General features: G+C 40.7%; 1 protein-coding gene across 1 annotated transcript in view; it reads right to left on the minus strand.

The window, feature by feature from the left end:
* The window catches only part of FSHR (follicle stimulating hormone receptor), an 89,888-nt gene that overhangs the window by 12,604 nt on the left and 58,096 nt on the right, over positions 1–19,188 (minus strand). The window contains exons 3-6 of the mRNA XM_071580401.1: positions 13,535–13,609; positions 13,076–13,150; positions 5,579–5,650; positions 3,582–3,659 (exon numbers count right to left, since the gene is read on the minus strand). Of these exons, the coding sequence (XP_071436502.1) occupies positions 3,582–3,659; positions 5,579–5,650; positions 13,076–13,150; positions 13,535–13,609 (300 nt within the window). The remainder of the gene's footprint in view (positions 1–3,581; positions 3,660–5,578; positions 5,651–13,075; positions 13,151–13,534; positions 13,610–19,188) is intronic.

Raw genomic sequence — 19,188 nt, forward strand, 5'->3', positions numbered from 1 at the left:
TGGAAAGCGCAGACCTCGATAGGGCAGATGAGTGCTACCATCAGAGATGACAACTAGTAAGTTTCCGAAGTAGCAGAGCTGGTCAAGATTCTGGTGCTGCTCATGGCTTCACTGAGAAGGCTGAAGAGGAGCTAGCATGGCTGTTCCAGCTTAATCCCGAGAGGTGGTGAAACCAGGGCCTTTCCTGTTAGTGCTGTCAGTGCCACTTACTTTTACCCTTAGCAAGACTCTTTTGAAACTCTGGGCCATGGCTTAATTTTTGCCCGCTATTAGTGAAAAAAGCTGCCATCCATCGTGGCCTCACATGCTCAATCAGGCAGGTGGAGGAGACAAGGCTGACTTTCACTGAGCCAGGCAGATTGGCAGGAGGGAAATGACAGTGGTGTCAAACTGCCTGGGAAGTAGGTGATTCCTGGTGTTTCTGCTTCCTCGACAAATTATCCTCCCTGTCTTCTCTGCTGCCCCAGTCCCACTTCCCCAGGCTTCTTTCCCCAAGAGGAGACACAGGTAATGAACCTGGGAATTGAGGCTCCTGGGGCTTTCTGCCAAGTTTTTACTCTGGTGCATTACCTAATTAACGTTTAACATCCTTCCCTCTGTCCCTTCATGGTCCTAAAAATTTACATTTGGGTCAGTTACATTTATCATCTTTATGGAGCAATCTTTCATCTCACTTTAAATGTCACTTTGCAGCTCACACCCTCTCCAACAGGCAATGACAGGTCTGATTGATGGCAAAAAAGGTTTGATTTAATTAAACTATCAGCAAACCTGGACGTTTTTCCTAATTCACTTTGAAAGCTGAGCATGCAAGTGACCCGTTTATCTAAGGTCTGAGATGGTGAACTAAGGTCAGCATGAATATCAGTTATGGGTTTGGCCAAAAGGATTACTCTTTTGACCATAGCAGGCAGATGTACATAGCTCCGTGTCTGTAATGTCTGTCAGGCTGGATCAGGAGAACTGTCACTGCCCCCTTCACTTGCAAGCACTACTAGGCATGAGTGAGCAGGCACAGAGAAGAGACACATCCCTGCTTACAGCACTTAAAACATTTATTATATTAAATTAATCTTATCCATTTGTAGCTGCCAGACTGATATAGATGGTTTTAATCACAGTATTAGCACTTAGCTACATTCTGTTACTGAACATGATGCTAATGCAATGAGATACTAAGGTTGTAAAAAACAGTCACTGTTGCTATGCAGGGTGGACTAATACACTCCTATCACCTGTTGAATAGCACTCAAGTAGTAAAAAGGGAAAAAAATATTACCTAAATCCCAAGACCTCATTATAGTACATATAGACAAGTTTCTGTTGAGACAAATTCTCTTCTCACTTCAACCAGTGTCCTTACTGACCCTACTACCTCTTACATTAGCAACAGGTGACAATGGAGGCAAAGATCCAGAGCCTGAACATAGAGACTTTTACTTACCATTTCACAGCTCTATCAGATTTTTAAAATGTTTTAAAATTCACTTGATGCAAGAGGTCACTACTTGAGGTACCACTTACACCCTACTCCAGAGCAGGAAAGATCTATCTTAGAGTGTAAGTGGCCTGCAGACCTGGAAGAAAGGTGAATTTCTTCCATAAATTTCTCACACTTTATTACCAAATGAATCCTCAGTTCCCATCTGTGCTGATCGCATGCATAGCATAAGATGAGATGCAATCCAAATTACTGGCTTAAGTATGCTTGGAACCTGCTACAGCTAAACCTACGAAAAATTGTTTCTCCACAGAATGCGGGGCTTCAATGGGTCCTGGGTGATTGTACTCATCTTGACATGCCTGGTTTCACTGAATGATGTTGCCATAACTGTAACTTTCTATTGCATTGCTGTGACTTCAGTTTGTAAAGAAAACCAGCAAATTTGGATCTAAAATGAGCTAAGTTCATCCCAGCACAAGGAAGATCTAATCAAGGACTCTTAAAGGGCACACACAGGGCCTCTGATCCAGGGGAGAACTACAGCAAAGTCAGAACATTGCCTGACCAGGGTGGTGGTGGTCAGGCGTGCTTGCATAGCTCTTGTTGCTACTGCACACAGTGGTGGGTGCTGGCAGCCCATGGCAATGGGGCTGTTGCAGAAGACAGGGCAAAGCAGCTGTAAGTGGACATGATAGACCCCCAGGTCAATTTTGTTAGCAAACCAGCATCCTTAAGTCCTCAGAGTGGACTATCCTTCAATACCTAGGCAGTAATTCTACCATAGCATCATAGAATAGTTTGGATTGGAAGGGATCTTAAAGATCACCTGGTTCCAAACTCCCTGCTGTGGACAGGGACACCTTCCACTAGACCAGGTTGTTCAAAGCCCCATCCAACCTGGCCTTAAACACTTCTAGGCATGGGGCATCCACAACTTCTTTGGGGAACCAGTTCCAATGTCTCCTCATCCTCACAGTAAAGAATTTCTTCCTGATATATGCAACGAGACATCCTGAGGAGAGAAAGGAAGCCAATTTCATCTGCTCAAGTGGTAAAGAGAGGTCAAAGCATAGCAAAAATCTGGGATACATATCTCACCCCTCAGTGGTATTATGGAAACAAATATAGTACTTGTTGCACAGTGCTCTGAAAACACAAAGTCACACCTGAGCAGCAAATACTGTCATCACGGGAGAAAAGATGAACCAGTGTACTTGCAATATCATTACTTGAATATATATTTGGGAAAACTGTGTATGGGTCTGTGCGTGTATGTGTTTAAAACTTCAGAAATTGAAGTAGACAGAGGTTCTGCATAACTGATGATGGAAAAGGAGAGATAAAGCTAAAAGTGACTTGCTACTGGCCTTTCTTCAATTTTTGGTGGACTGTCCTAGCTCCCACCAAAATCAATGTGAGCCCAATCAGTCAATTGCTTGTCTCCTTCAGTATGTGAGGTAAACTGCACACACACGGTGGGAAATTTTTCCAGGCTGGCCACTGGGTAGGTGAAATGATGGCTGCTTGTTAGAAAGGAAACAGTATGTTTTGATATACAGACAAAAAGGATCAAAACCATCTAGTTCATTCAAAGCCAGCTAGTTCATTAAAATACATGACTGCTCAAATCAAATGAAGAGTCATTTAACCATGCAGCTTGAAACTGCATTGTGAACCTGCCTGCATCACTGCATTAACATTGCATACAAATATACCACATTTTCACAACATCTGCATATAGTTTACCCAAGTAATAAACATCTTTGAACAATGTATCTGTAATGACTGTAAATATTTAAGAGCCATGCCACCCTTTTGACCACAATTTGCATCACATGGAACTGTTGCTGTAGGTTTTTAACCTTAGCATCAGTAATTACTAAATTTGCTCCCTGCTGTACTTTTAAAATAAAGAGCGGGACTAGAACACAACAAAAACCCCAAAAGCATTTTTTTTCATGCCAGGAAAACAGAATACAGAGATTTATGGGGCAAAGGAGAAATCTAAAACATCAAATTGAATTTGGAAGCATATCATATATATTGGAAATAGTGCTCAACTCCTGGTATTGTTGATCCTGTTCTGGAAAAGAAATGAGTTAACAAGGAGAATAATGAATTTTCCATGTCTACTCACAGAATCACACTTTCAGAACTCAGGCCCATGAATGAATTTCTTTCAATTACACGTATATTGATATTGTCTTGAATATCTCTGAAAAATAAAATGCAACATAAAGTACACATTATTGTATTTCTGTGACCCTTTCAGTACAATATGCTGTTTCAAACAGTATTTTCCCTTCTGTTCAATCTGAGGGAGTACTATAGGCTGAGGGTAATGTTGTAAGTTTCCAAGACTTTTTTTTTGCAGAGCAGAAACCTTCCTGATAAAAAAGGCTGGAGCAAAACATTTCCAACACCCCCAAGATTTCCTCCCAGATAGGCGGAGGTCATTAAAATGCATAAAAGCTCAGGTCTATAACCCTGAGGTGGATGAAATAGTTCCTCCAGCAAACATGCTGCCTAGAAAATGCAATCTGAGGGGCTGTGAGGCCACCCCTTCTCACTGCCTCCCAAGCAGAAGAAGGAAAACCATTAGCCTTTTTGGCCTGATTCAGCAGGGTACCTACCAGCCCATGAATCATTCCCTTGCCGATGTCAACAGGGTTGCTTATAAGCTTTGCATGTGCTTAAGAACTTAAGATGCAGAAACCCATCAATGCAGCTGGTTGAATTGACAAGTAGGAATTTCCATCTTTCTTCAGTTGTGACTGATACAAAAAAAGGAATGTTCTAGTGCTGGCTCAAAATAGGCCGCAAAGAAGTTAAATAGTATTACTCATAATTTAGACTGGGGATATGGCTGCTTCCATGCTGTTTCTGCTGGAAAGCACAGAACAAAATTAATTATTTGCAAAGCTTGAAATTAAGCACAGTTCCAAAACTATCTCATGCTGACAGTTCAATACAGCTCCAATTCTTTATTAAGTGACACTTACAGAGAGGCTGCATTCTGCAAACTGAGGTCAGCAGAGGCAGGAATTCCACCAACAGAATTTTGGTTTTTCTGATCATGGGGTAAATTCTATGGTAACAAGCCTGCTACAGTCAACTATCTAGCAAGGGCAAAAGAATTCTAGCCCTTAATTTGGCAGGGCTGATCAGGGGGGCTTTAAACTAGGTTTGAAGAGGAAGGGGTCCAAACCAGGCTCTCCATTGATGAGTCTCAGCATGGAGAGCCACAGTTAGGAGTGAGACCAGCAACTCATCTGAAGTGCATGTACACTAATGTACACAGTATGGGTAACAAACAAGAGGAGCTGGAAGCCATTGTGCAGCAGGAAAGCTATGATGTAGTCGTTATCACAGAAAGGTGGTGGGATGACTCGCATGACTGGAGTGCTGCCAGGGATGGCTATATAGGCTCTTCAGAAGGGTCAGGCAAGGTAGGAGAGGTGGAGGGGTGGCTCTATATGTCAGAGAGTCTCTTGACTCTGTAGAACTTGAGGTCAGTAATGACAAAACTGAGTGCCTGTGGACCAAAATCAGAGGGAAGGCCAACAAGGCTGACATCCTAGTGGGATATTTTTTTCCCTGTTGGCACTGGAATTTTTCCATAGAAAAAATGTCATTCTCTGAAAAGTTTTTCTGCAAGGAAAAAAATCAAGGCATGGCAGGGATAATTCCCTGAGGTTTTTGTTTTGTTTTGTTTTGTTTTGTTTTGTTTTTTTATCCACCTGTCATGGAACACAGTTCTGAGATCAGCAAGTCTTCCCATGCAGGCCAGAAAACTATCACCAGGTGGCAACAAATTTCCACTGCCACCATCCTGGTTTGGATTTCAACTTGTGAAAGAGGAGTAAAAGGCTGTTATCTGTCCCCTGGGCCATCCAGACACATGCTCAAAGTGTAGTTAAAGGAAGAGCAGTCGGTCAAGTGCAAGTTACAATGTTTTGTAGAAGGGAGAGCTAGAGAGAACGGAGACCTTTGGAGCCACCAATGCCTGCAAGGTTACAATTCAAAATGCTACTGTGAAGCTAATAAGTGAATCATGTCTTGAAAGGCTTTGTTAGAGCAGAAATACTTTCAAAAGGAGCTTTTAAAAACTGAAAAGCAAATGTTCAAACTTACAGCAAAACTTTCTGGAAAGATTGAACCTTATGGACAGCAGGTAAAAACCGAAGGCCAGTATTTGATATTAACCTAAGGGGGAGAGAATAGAGGAAGATTATTCACTCTGCCACAGGGAAAAAACTGGTAACTACTAAAGAAGAAGGAATACTGGACTTTTAAAATGACAGCCACAAAAGAGAGAGGTTAGCTACAAATGTTGGGTTTGCCAACAGGAAACTTCACATTGTAATTTAAAAAGGTTTTTCTCCAAAGTACAAGCAGAATTCTGCCCCACTGAAGCTAAGGGAGAAACTCTACCTTGTATAATTACACAGTCCCCCCAATGATCTCAGGAAACTGTCTGCATTAAGTTCTCAGACGTATTCTGAGAAATCAACTGCACTGACACAGGATAATTATTTTCATAGTAGCTGTTTTAACACTAAAGTGTCAACTCAATTGCCACGATTTTAACCTTCTACTCTAATAGAGGATGCATTAATTCCACAGGAAATACCATCAATTCATGAAATTAGGAAAGAATTCAGATGTATTATTCCCCAGCACTTTGAATAGTGAGCAGCCAAACACATAGGAACATCTGTGCAAGTGGAAATGGACTGAGACTCATGAAATGGACTGAGCATCATGGCCTCTGCGTTGTGATTCCTGTCCATGAAACATCATTCCAGAAATTCTGACTCTGACGGACAACCCTGTGTCCACAACCAGTGAGGACACATGGTCACAGGTATTCACAGAACTATATCACGTTTAATTGAAGAAATTTTGTTAGCCAGAGCAGTAGCAAGGGCAGGACAAACATGATATTGCCATGCAGAACGAGATGACTGATGGCTGCTGATGGCTAGAAGGAGGGCTGATTGCAGGAGGAAGGAGCTGGATCAGGCTGGACTCTGACCAACTGGGAATTTTTCCCAGACATCAAAATGTCTCATGTTTACTCCACCTAGTGAAGAAAACATTTGGTTCTTGAAAGTTTAATTATGTCTTTGTGGTTTTAATATATGAGATGGTAGTCTTCCACTGAGAATATTGGTTCTTTAGGGAACATACAAATAGTATATGGAAGTTATTTTCTATCCTGATTTTCATTACTAGATGCCACTTCCCCCTCCCCCCCCCCTCCTCCCCCTTTTAAGAGAATACTTCCTGAATAGTTGAATTGTAATGAAAAGGACCGGTTGAGACTGTAAAAACATAACATCATTCATATGATGTTTTTTATGAGCCTAGATTATTTCAGGAGATTTGAAGTCTCTCAGCTTTCATAATCTGAACTGAAACTGAACACCTCCCTATGAAAACCAAATCCTACATTTGGGAACTCAGAACGACACATAGGTCCATAAAATAGTCATTCACTTGCATAAGTATGCTCCAAACTCCCTGAGATGGTATCTGGGTATCCTCAGATGCCAAAAAGCCAACTTTGATCTGTCTCATCTTGTAACAGAAAGCAATACTTTATATACAGGGAAAAATTAAAACAGTATACTGAATATTCAAGAAGCAAATTTGGGAAAGTTGCTAAAATGTCATGACTGCTTCGTCTCAGGAGTCAGAGTGGTCTGACACTGCATTAGCTTAAAAATAACAGCTGTCACATGTGACCAAGAAACCTCTATGAAAATGCCTTTGAAAAACTATCACATATAATTAAATAGAAAGCATGAGTAATGAAGCAGGTGGATTACATGAGGCCCTTATTACTTAAAATACTTCTACGCTTACACTTTGTAAAATGAGTTCACTGAAAAAAAATCAGAACCAATAGGAGAAAAATCTGTAACCGCTCCTTACAGTATTTTAAAATACACTTATTAAATTACTGGAGATATACAAGATTTTAGTTGAAAGCTGCCTTTAATTATAAATGAGTCATACACTAAAAATTAATGCAATTCTTTTTACAAGGCCCTTTTAAATACAAATTATGGCATGAATTTCCTTTAGTAGGTAAATGAAGAGGGAAACTGCTTTCAAGTAGTCTTTGGCTATTGAAGGACAGAGGAAAAGACACAAGAAGCTTTCCTGAGAAAATCTCAGTCCTCATGGTGTAGCAAAGAAAGGTGACAGTACTCTAACATATGCTATTCAAACACTGCTTCCAGTGGCAACTTACTCCCAACATAAAAAAATTCTACATTGGTTAGCAGGATTTTCACCATACATGTGTGAAAAAACACCCTCAATGCCTTGGGTTAGTTCTGATCTTTCCAGTAATTCCAAAGTGTTCACGGCTCAATTTTCACTGGTGTCAACTGAGCAGCATGAGATGAAGAGGAAAGCATCTTTGACAAATCATTACATATTGAAGGAAATCAACAGGTGGCACAAAGCACTGATTGCACAGAAGCCCAGAATGGTGATTAGGAGCAGGAGAGGATGTTCTCCTAATTAAATACAGAAAAAGAACTAAAAAAATATTTAGCTAGACTGCAGCCTAGATCTTCCCTCTCTTTTTATTCAGCCAGCAAACCTCTAGAGGCCCTTAAGCGGATAATCTTTTTAGAATGTAGATAATACAATTTACTGAGTATCTTTCCTGCAGGACAGCTTTGTCAATATATTTACCATATAATGTATACGTCCTTAGTAGCCTCACTTTAAACAAGTGTCCTCATTAATCTGTGTTATAACTGAGTCCCCCATTGCCATGCATAAATGGCTTTGTTAAGAACCTGTTTTGTTTTTTTTCAGAGGGCTGATGGCTGCTTTCCAAAGCATTAATTGCCTTTCTGAAAAGGCTTACTGGAGTCAGCATCTATGAAAACACAGCACCATGATCAGCAGAGAAAAAAAAAAGTCTTTCAGAAACTAATTCCTGGAAGATTCTGGTTGCTTACTCCAGATATAGCAACATGTCTGCTCTTTTTTATGCCAAATTGGAGGAGCTATTCTGACAAATCTGGGAACACGGTTTACCTCATCAATTTACTGTGGGTATTTGCTAAATTGAAAACTCAGGGTAGGCAGAGATAAATACATCATCATTCAGGAAGCATTATTTTTATATCCCTTAATCATACTGGTTACTTCATGCTGCCTATGAGCCTGATTTCAGCAAGACATTCCTCTGAGTCACGTAGCCCAGGCTCCTTAAATCTGCAACACTCACTTCTGGGGAAAGGTCTTAATGGTGAGGCTACCATGCAAGAGGAAGGAGTGGAGCACCGCTTCTGTTTATTGATGAGTCAACTCCATACAAAGGGTCAGTAATTCTGCAGAATTTGCTGCCTCTGCAGCAAATACAGATTTGGGTTAAGGAAACATACCAGACACATGTGTGTCAGATCCTCCATGAATTAAGACCAGGCAGCTACAAGCAGCTGCAAGACTTTGGGATTGGGCTCTGCTCCTTTTGCAGACAAAACACATGATTTGTGAACTACATTTCCCCTCCCCTCCAATAACTTAGCTGTATGCTTTCAAAATTGGCCTGAAAGGAGAGTTACATTTAAATTTTTCTGTTGTAAACTGGGATTGCTTAATATAGGACACCTCTCTAAAAAAAAGACAAAGGACACAGACTACATATGAAAACTAATTTTGGAAAAGAAACGGGTTTGAAAAGTCATCACTACATTATTAAACAGACAATGCCACAGGTCTCCTTAATAAGAGCCAGAAAAATAATTTTGTACCCATGAAAAGGTTAATAAGTTAGCATTTTGAAGCAGTCTGTCCCTCTGGTATATATCCTAGAAGATCAATTAGCAATTGTCTTCCCTCTTTCTAAAATACTGGTGAGAAAATTAGGGTTATGTGTTTTTAGAGGGTTTAGGCTATTCAGCATTGTATTTTTTCAACATTTTTCTCTCCTTAGTGTTTTTGTCGTACTAATAATGATGACAAAGGGAGTGGGGTGAGCAGGAAATGTATTTGTACTCAAGGTGACAGAGATAAAAGCATATAAATGTTCAACAGCTGGTGGTTGTAATGAACTCATGAAGCTGTTGAGAGGACTAACAATACTAGCCAGGCGTCTTGCCTGCCCATAAATAAGGCCATGTGGCTATACAACTATTTTTGAAGATGCAGAGAGAAAGCCTTGCAAGCAATGTGTTAACCACATGGGCTGTGGTACCTAGGGTCAGTCTTGTGAATTAAGATTGAATCATTTTATTTTCTGTGTTTTTAAATTAAAACTGTAAGTAAATATGTATTTTTCTGCAAGATTTTCTGAATTATGTTTTAACAGTTCCGTGACAGCCACAGCACTGGGTAAGGAATCAGACTATGTGTCTTGTACCCTGCCAGACCTCCATCATAGCTGGAAACTTCAGAAGAACCACAATGATCCAACAATGAGTACGCATGTCAGTCCCTGTGCTTTTGCATGCTGGTTGCAGGTGGGTCTCTCTATACCTCCTTACACAGTCAGACAGCATCTCCTCATCTGTTTTGTGACAAGATATTGAAACCATGTGCTATTCCTTCCTAACATCCAGCAATTAATGCTATAAAAAAAGGATATAATGTACAAAGATTTATAAGTTTTCTGTCATGGCCTTAAAATTTTTATCATTTCTGCAATGGCTATTGATAGCTTTTCTATCCACATAGATGCACAATGCTTTCCTGCATTATTTTAAACTACAGTTCCACATGTTTACAAACGCTCACTTCTGTATTGTATGGAAAATCCCAAATAACCACCACAAAAAAATCCCCAATCTCTACAAAATGAACAAAAAGAAAAATCAATTCATTAAGTCTCTCAGCATATTGCCTATATAAAAATTTAATATAAGTTTTTACTAAGTGACCCTTCTTTGTATATCATAGGAAGGCGACTATGAGGAGTGGCTTACCTCTACCAGGTGCTGTTTTACAGCCTCCATCAAGGTTTCTGCTTTCTCATTAAATCAATTACCAATTCTTTAAAATTGTAAAGATTTCTGCCTTCTCAGGGCAAGCACTAGTGAGTGAAAACAGGAGATGGAGAAAATGGCAGCCTTTCCTACAGGAATGTGCCAAGAGAGCACACAAAGCTGTGGCTGTATGTAAGAGGGAGTGATCTGAGCATGATGTAACTCAGCATCACACCTGGGCTCACTGCTATGTAGAAGGCTCCAGCAGGGACTTTGTATCCTGGTCCCTGTGGCGTGAAATGATGTAGCTGCACTGAAGCCAGCAGTGTTGCCCTGATTTAAACACCCAGCACACTTTCCTCAAACCTTGCCATTAGCACAAAACTCACATTCATCTGCTCATAAGCTCTGAGCCATGAAGCCTGTACCTTTTGTACTTTTATAGTCTTATAAGAGTGGGGGTGGGGTTGCCTCCTAAAGGGTAGGCACAGAGGGGATGCAGCATAAATCCATGAGTGGAGTAAACACCAAAAATGATTTTTCTGAACATAAATTAGAGAAAAGCTTCAGCACAAGAATGAATATGAATTAAGTGGCCATGAATAAAATTAGAGGAAATATTCTAGTCACCAAATCATTGAGTTTCTGGGAAAGCCTCTCCTGGAAAAAAGAGGAAAGCAGGGAAAAGTGAAGACCTCTTCCAGCCCTCTATACTTGTAAGAGAAAAAAAAACCTTAAAAAATACTCATGTAAAGCTAGATAAAAAGGAGAGGGAAATGTTGGGTACACCAGCAATCCTGTGTATTTTTAATCTGTTGCTTCTATAGGCCATAGTTTGGCAGCTACAGCTGTAGTTTTATACAGGTAGAATCTCTGAATATTTGAGTCAACATGTATGGGAGTCTGGAATGACAAATGTTCAGAAGAGGCAACATCCACTAAGGTTAAGAGAAAAACTTTCACTACTTCAGGTAGTTAAAGTGGCAATTTACCGTTTCCTCATGACCTATGATTTCTGTGTCCCACATTTAAACACTCACCGAAACTAGTGTCTTCACTAGTGTGTTCACATTTCTTCTTCAATTTTGTATGAGATAAATGTGCTCTTCTTCCTTCTACCATCTGTACATCCAACAACTGTACTACCATAGCAGCTTGTTCTGGGGATTTTACATGGGATAAACAAATGCTGTTGTTTTGTTCATAGGTAGGCAGAGCTACTCAAAGATAGCAATCACCACTGAATGACTCAGGCTTGAAATGAGAGGAAAAAGGCATATGATTTCTCCTCATGACAATGCAAACTTGAAGCTTTACTTCCCTACTGTCAAGAGAAAATCTGTGTTTCCGTTACACGCGTACAAAAGTTAACCAAAGGGCCTGATGAATTTGGCAAAGCAGAAATCAGTCAAAATACTGGGGAGAGTGACAATCCTACTGCAACTCTGACCACATATTCCAGTTCAATGACAGTTTAAACTATAACGGTTTGTGCAGTGCTAAATCCACCTTATCTCCTAAAATCCAAATCCTAAATCTCAAATCTTACAGTACAAATTTAAAGCAATGCCTCTTGGCAGTTTTGAGCCCAGAACATTTTTGAGTCAGGTACTAGTGATTTTCAGAGACTCTGTACACTCATTAACTTACTGGGTGCTATACTTATTAGACTACTGACCTGATTTCATACTTTCTTTAACAAATACTTAACAAGACAATTATACACTTAACTTTTATGTACTGGAATGTGGAAATCATGACCAGTCTTCTTGGATGAGTAGAGAAAACATGGCTTCTTGTATGCGTAAGGTAACTTGTGTGAGTCAGGAAAATACAATGGGGTATATGTGCTCAGGTGGACGTCCATACAAAAGTTAACTTGGTATCCTGCTGGGTGTATATGCCATGGCTTACCAAAGAGCACCATTTATGCTTCCTAAGCTATGACTATTAGAAACAATTAGTGTTAAATTGAGTTCATTGGACTTCATTGGAGTTTTAATGCAGAGAAGAGGTTATTAGTCATGTTAAAAATATGCACTAAAAGGTGTGAAAATACATTTGAGTAAGAGTTTATTTTAAGATTATATTCAATTACCATTGAATTTTGATGACAACCTCATGGAAGCAGATGTGGTGACCACAGTTATGCAAATGACATTTTCCATGAGTCTGGCTGATGAAATAAAGCTATGCCATACATCAATATGTTCTTATTTTAGGGATTTAATCATCTTACATCAAGCATTAAAGAAAACCATTGCTAAATCTCTGCCTTTGCTAAAGAAATAAGAATTTGAATGCTTAACACCATGTGTATGACGTATAACAGAGGGCAGCACCATGGCAAAATCAGATGAGAGATATTTTTTGTCCCAAACTCTCAGGAGCTTAAATCTCTTTCTACAGAAATAAAAAGGGTCCAGGTCCTCTTCTTATCACTCAGTTTCAACCTGTTGCTTAGAAAGGCTTGAGGAACTTGAGTGTGGGACTACTCTTTGGAAGCTATTATCTTCAGCTTTTCTGAGGACTTGCAGGCATGAAAATGTGGATAGACGGTGTACAACTAGTAGCAAGGAGAAGGCACTATCCTGTCTTATCACTGAAAGTGCTCAGCACAGAAACATGTGTGTCATTCACAGTAACTACAATACTTGGAAAGAGCAAAAGATCTTACAAATATCGGAGGCTTGGAAGGTGTTGGAAGGCATCCGCATCAATGTACACAAGGTTGTTGGCTTTCTCAATTCTTCTGCAGAGAGGAAATGAGACATAATAGAAAATATAACAATATATTGATCTTAAAATTGTGTTTGTCCCATGATGTAGTGGGATTATAGGCCAAGATTTTCTTTTTGACAGCAGAAGATATGCATGATTTCAAAGAACAGCCTATCACTGACTGGCAGAACCCACCACCTTTTGATATTGCCAGTGATCTGAGTCTAGTTTTAGACTGATGGGGTAAAGAAAGGGACTTAGACAAGAAGATGGAAAAGACAAAGGAAGATTTCAGATGTTCCTCTATCACTGCAAATTCTTCAGTACTTACCTGAACCAAACTGCAAACCCTTTGATATGCCTATAATGAATCTTTATAATTGTCTCCTTTGCATTTAGATTGCTCATTACTTACATTTCATGTAGTTTGGGAAGGTTGGAAAACACATTTGCTTCTATGACCTCCAAAGCATCATTCTGTGAGATCTCTCTGAAAAATAATTTAGAAGTCAAGATATTTCAAGTCATGGTGAAGCAGAGAATGAACAAGTGAAAAATTCATAAGGAACTTATTTTTTAAAACCAAGCTAAATATCAGATAAGAAAGCAGACCCCAGAAAGACCAATGAGTACTGCTGTAGCTAAAAACAACAGTCAAGAATGGATGTCTTCTGAGCCTGAAGTTTGCATCTGTAGAGGCAGCCCTGCACCTCATGCTGTCACTGTTCCCTGTGCATTAGCTATCAGAACCTATTCACTGTGGGCTACTGGATCTCTGAAATACTAACTGCTGATAGAAATTTAAGGAAACTTTTTAACTCAGAGAATAAACTAGGGCGTGAAGGTGATTAAAATAAAGACAATTAAAATGTTCCCAAGAAACGTGACACAACTTCAGCAACAGGACACTGCTGTCTTGATCCACTGCAAAGTATAGAGATTAAAATTAAGCAACCAGCAGATGTGCCCTTATTAACAGGAGCTGGAGACCACAGATGTGAAGGATTCTTCCACACCTTGATAAAAACATATTTGATCTCATCTGTACAGAGTTAATGCCCACTTACACTCACAGAACTGCAGAATATAAATGGCCAGTTTGCTGTTATCAACACACTAGAATGCATGATGATGCCAAACTGCAGATGATGCCAAACTGCTATTTTCCTAGGCTGAGGTCAGCTGTAGTAAGTTTAGTTTGCAATACAGATGTGATTCAGTGATGGTGTGATGGTCTACTGGATTTTAATGGCAAGGTAAGTGTGCACATCTTTGGAATGAAACCTTGGATAAATAGATAGCAAACTGGACAACACTTGTTCATGGATATCTTGTTCTTTGGAGATTATGATGGTTGCAAATAGATTCAAAGCCTGAGGTAAAAAAATAGATTGTAATGTCAGCTGCACAGTCAAAAAATAATCAAAAAAATGAATATGAGGAAAAAAAAAAAGAATTCCACTCCCTTCTAAGTAACAACTGACCCATACCGGAGAAATTACCTGCCAATTTAAGACAAACAAAAGCTTTGCAAAAGAAGATAAGTTTTCCATCTGACTTTTTGAACTGTAAAAAATGCTTTAATTCTTTAATACTTTTTCATTTAATAAGAAGCTTTCCCTTCTGTTTCCTCAATGTTTGTTTGAGGAAGAAATCCAGCTCTCCTCTCCTCCAGGAGCAATAAACTGACTGAAGAATAAGATAATAAAGGTACATGAGGACTGACCATAGGTGCTTGGCAGGGTTCAATAAGAACTGGATTTGTTTAGCAGTGCTGAACCACTGGCTCACATGTGAATGTTTCTCTTTATTATTTAATTTTCAGCAGCAATGAAATACTTTAACTGAGACAGGGATTTCTTCATATCACGTGAGGTACACAGCCATTGCAAGAGATATTTTCAAGACTTTTTCTTGTGTTCCTGTTGTCTTTAAAATAATGCTTAATAAGATATATGTAAAAATATCTAGAACTACAGAATAGAAGTATTGACCCCTATGATGTATATTATATGACAGTATGACAATTAGAATCATAGAATCATAGAATCCAACTCTAGTCCATTCACTAGATCCTGGCACTCAGAGCCACGTCCAATCATTGTTTAAAAATCTCCAGGGATGGTGAATCCACCACTTCTCTGGGCAGCTCATTCCAATGCCTGATTACTCTCTCTGGAAAGAATTTTTTTCTGATATCCAACTTAAATTTCCCCTGGTAGAGCTTAAGCCCATGCCCCCTTGTTCTATTGCTGAGTGCCTGGGAGAAGAGACCAGTCCCCACCTGGCTAGAACTTCCCTTCAGGTGGTTCTAGACAGTGCTGAGGTCACCTCCGAGCCTCCTCTTCTCCAGGCTAAACAACCCCAGCTCCCTCAGCCTCTCCCCTTAGGGCTTGTGCTCCAGTCCCTTCACCAGCCTTGTTGCTCTTCTCTGGACCCGCTCCAGCACCTCAATATCCTTTCTGAACTGAGGCGCCCAGAACTGAACACAGTACTCAAGGTGTGGCCTCACCAATGCAGAGTACAGGGGAAAGGATCACTTCCCTGGTCCTGCTGGCCACGCTATTTTTGATACAGGCCAGGATCCCATTGGCCTTCTTGGCCACCTGGGCACACTATTGGCTCATGTTGAGCTTCCTGTCAATTAGTACTCCAAGGTCCCTTTCTGCCAGGCTGCTCTTCAGCTACTCTGTGCCCAGCCTGTAGCACTGCAGGGGGTTGTTGTGGCCAAAGTGCAGGACCCGGCACTTGGCCTTATTGAACTTCATCCCACTGGAATCAGCCCATCTCTCAAGTCTATCCAGATCCCTCTGCAGAGCCCTCCTGCCTTCCAGCAGATCAACACTCCCTCCCAACTTGGAGTCCATCATCCAAAGATGATGGACTCAATCCCCTCATCTAAATCATCAATAAAGATGTTAAACAGGACTGGACCCAACACAGACCCCTGGGGAACACCACTAGTGACCAGCCACCAGCTGGATGCAGCTCCGTTCACCAGCACTCTCTGGGCCCAACCCTCCAGCCAGCTCTTAATCCAGGAGAGGGTACACTTGTCCAAGCCATGGGCTACCAGCTTTTCCAGGAGTATATTATGGGAGACAGTGTCAAAGGCCTTGCTGAAGTCCAGATAGACCACATCCACAGCCTTCCCCTCATCCACCAGGTGGGTCACCTGATTGTAAAAAGAGATCAGGTTGGTCAGATAGGACCTGCCTCTCCTAAACCCATGCTGGCTGGGTCTAATCCCTTGTCCACCCTGAAGGTGCTGTGTGATTGCACTCAGGATGAACTGCTCCATAACCCTGCCAGGCACAGAGGTCAGGCTGACAGACCTGTAATTGCCAAGGTCCTGCTTGCAGCCCTTTTTGTGGATTGGGGTGACATTGGCCAACCTCTAATCATCTGGGACCTCCCCCCAGAGCCAGGACTGTTGGAAGATGATGGAGAGCGATTTGGCAAGCTCTTCTGCCAGCTCCCTCATCACCCTGGGATGGATCCCGTCTGTTCCCATAGACTTGTTAGGATCCACCTGGCTCAGTAAGTCAGTAACTATATCCTCCTGGAATACAGGAGGGGTATTCAGCTCCCTCTCCTTGTCTACCAGCTCCAGAGGCCAGTTGTCTTGAGGGCCACCTGTCTTTCTGGTGAAAACTGAGGCAAAGTACGTGTTAAGTACCTCAGCCTTCTCCTCATCTTCCTTAACTATATTTCCCTCCAAGTCCAAACAGAGAATGGAGATTTTCCTTGCCCCTCCTTTTGTTATTAATGTATTTATAAAAGGACTTTTTGTTATCCCTAACTGAAATAGCCAAATTTACTTCAAATTCCACTTTTCTTTCCCTAATTTTTTTCCTGCATGACCTAGCTCTATCTGTAAATTCTTCGTAAGTAGCCAGCCCTTTTTTCCATAGTCTGTAAACTTTCTTTTTATCCCTGATTTCTTTCAGAATCTCCCTATTTAACCAAGCTGGCCGTCTTCCCCTCCAGCTGGCCTTTCGGCACACTGGTACAGCCTGTTGCTGTGCATTCAAAATTTCCTTCTTAAAACATGTCCATCCCTCCTGGACCCCCTTGCCTTTAAGGGTTGTTTCCCAGGGTATGCTCTGAATCAGTTTTTTGAATAGGCCAAAATCTGCTCTCTGGAAGTCCAGAGTAGAGGTTTTAATGGTGGCTCTCCTTACATCCCTGAGGACTGAAAATTCTATTATTTCATGGTCACTATGCCCCAGGCGGCCTCCAACCACTACATCATCTACCAGCCCCTCTCTGTTTGTAAACAGTAGGTCTAGTGGGGCCTTACCCCTGGTAGGTTCATTTACCAGTTGATGAAGGAAATTGTCCTCTATACACTCCAGGAACCTCCTTGACTGCCTCTCCTCTGCAGTATGAAGCTCCCAGCAGATATCTGGCAGGTTAAAGTCACCCACAAGAACAAGGGCTGGAGATTTTGAGACATCCGCCAGTTGCTTGTAGAATAATTCATCTCCTTCATCATCCTGGTTGGGTGGTCTGCAACAGACACCCACAAGGGTGTCAGCCTTGTTGGCCTTGCCCCTGATTCTGGCCCACAGGCACTCAACCTTGTCACTACTGACCTCAACTTCAACAGAGTCAAGAGACTCTCTAACATATTCACTTGCCTAACTACATCTGGAAGATTTAACAACATGGCAGGTGCCTCACACTTTTAAGAATTGATTTGGTTTTGCTTTTTCTCTTTTTGGGTGGTCAGCAGCATATTTGCCATTTCCCACAATCTAAAAAATCAGTTGCCTTGAAAAAAAAGAAAACCTTCAGAAATAACAGAATGTTTAATACTAACAATTCAATTTAGCCAGAAGACATTTCATGTCCCTAAGCAGTTCAGGGAAAAATGCTGCAGATTTGTTGGCCTTATACAGGAAAAAAAGGTTATTAAGAAACCATAATACAGTAGCGACCTCACTCAGCAGATAGTGCTGTTGAGGGTAATAATTTTTTATGATCCAATCTGCTATCTAACTTTGGAAAAACTTGGATGACATACCTCTTTTAATGGACTGCTAAAAAAAGGAATGTTTCTGCATCAGGAGAGTGCTTTGGCTTCCTAAGAGTGGGGTACATTATTGGCTTTGTTTTCATTCAAGAAATGGAAGATACCAATCTGAAGAAAGTAGGGCACAAGTAGGCCATGATGCTTTGGAAGGCTTGGATGCATGGTTAAGGAAAAGAATGAAGAGAGGTAGGAAGATAGGAATCTCTAAACTGTTTTAGCAAGATTAGGTTTTTAAAATACTAAATTTTTTTAAGATTAGGTTTTAAACAGAATTAAATAACACTTGCATGAGGGGGCTGTTTCAGGGATTTGGGAAATGACTTGGCTTTCATTTTAACATTCACAGGTACAAAGGCAACAGGTGGGTTTTTTTAACAGGTAATGAAAACACAACCATTTACAATGACTTTTTTTGTCTTCCACTTCAAACAAAACACTGCTGCACCTGTTGAAGTTATGAGTATCTCAAGATCAGTAAAAGGAACAAAATGGAAACTTGTCAATGGCAGAAAGCAGTAATCATTTTGGTGTTGGGCTTCATCCTTTGTGTTCAGGGGTTGCAGGCATGAGGGAACAGGTCAAGACCCTCTGTCCCCTGCAATGAACTGTGCATCCTCTGCTACACTCTCTTCAGGAAATGCTCTTGGTTACGATCTTACTCATCATTGTTCTTTGTAGATGAATTCCAGTTTACAGCACTAAAGATCTGTTTTCTTACAGAAGGCTGTTGCTATTCTTGTGTTTTGGGCTGCACATACCCCTGCCAAGGCTGTCATTCAGGTAAGAGGATAAATAAAATAAAATCATTCTTTTTAAGAGATTAGTCACACACTGCGGACAATAAGCAGCACTAATCTGGGTTTTGGTTGCATAATTTGCAGGAAGGGTTTATTCATACTTGGCAAAAAATGCACAACTGTTCATGAAAACCCAAAAGAACACCATCTTGGATACAGGTATCTATGGCATTAAAAGTACAAATCACTGCTGCTCACATCAAACAACCAACTCAGCAGATTCAGATCCTCTGC

The sequence above is a fragment of the Pithys albifrons genome, chromosome 2 (assembly GCF_047495875.1).
Source record: "Pithys albifrons albifrons isolate INPA30051 chromosome 2, PitAlb_v1, whole genome shotgun sequence".
NCBI classification, from domain to species: Eukaryota; Metazoa; Chordata; class Aves; order Passeriformes; family Thamnophilidae; genus Pithys; species Pithys albifrons.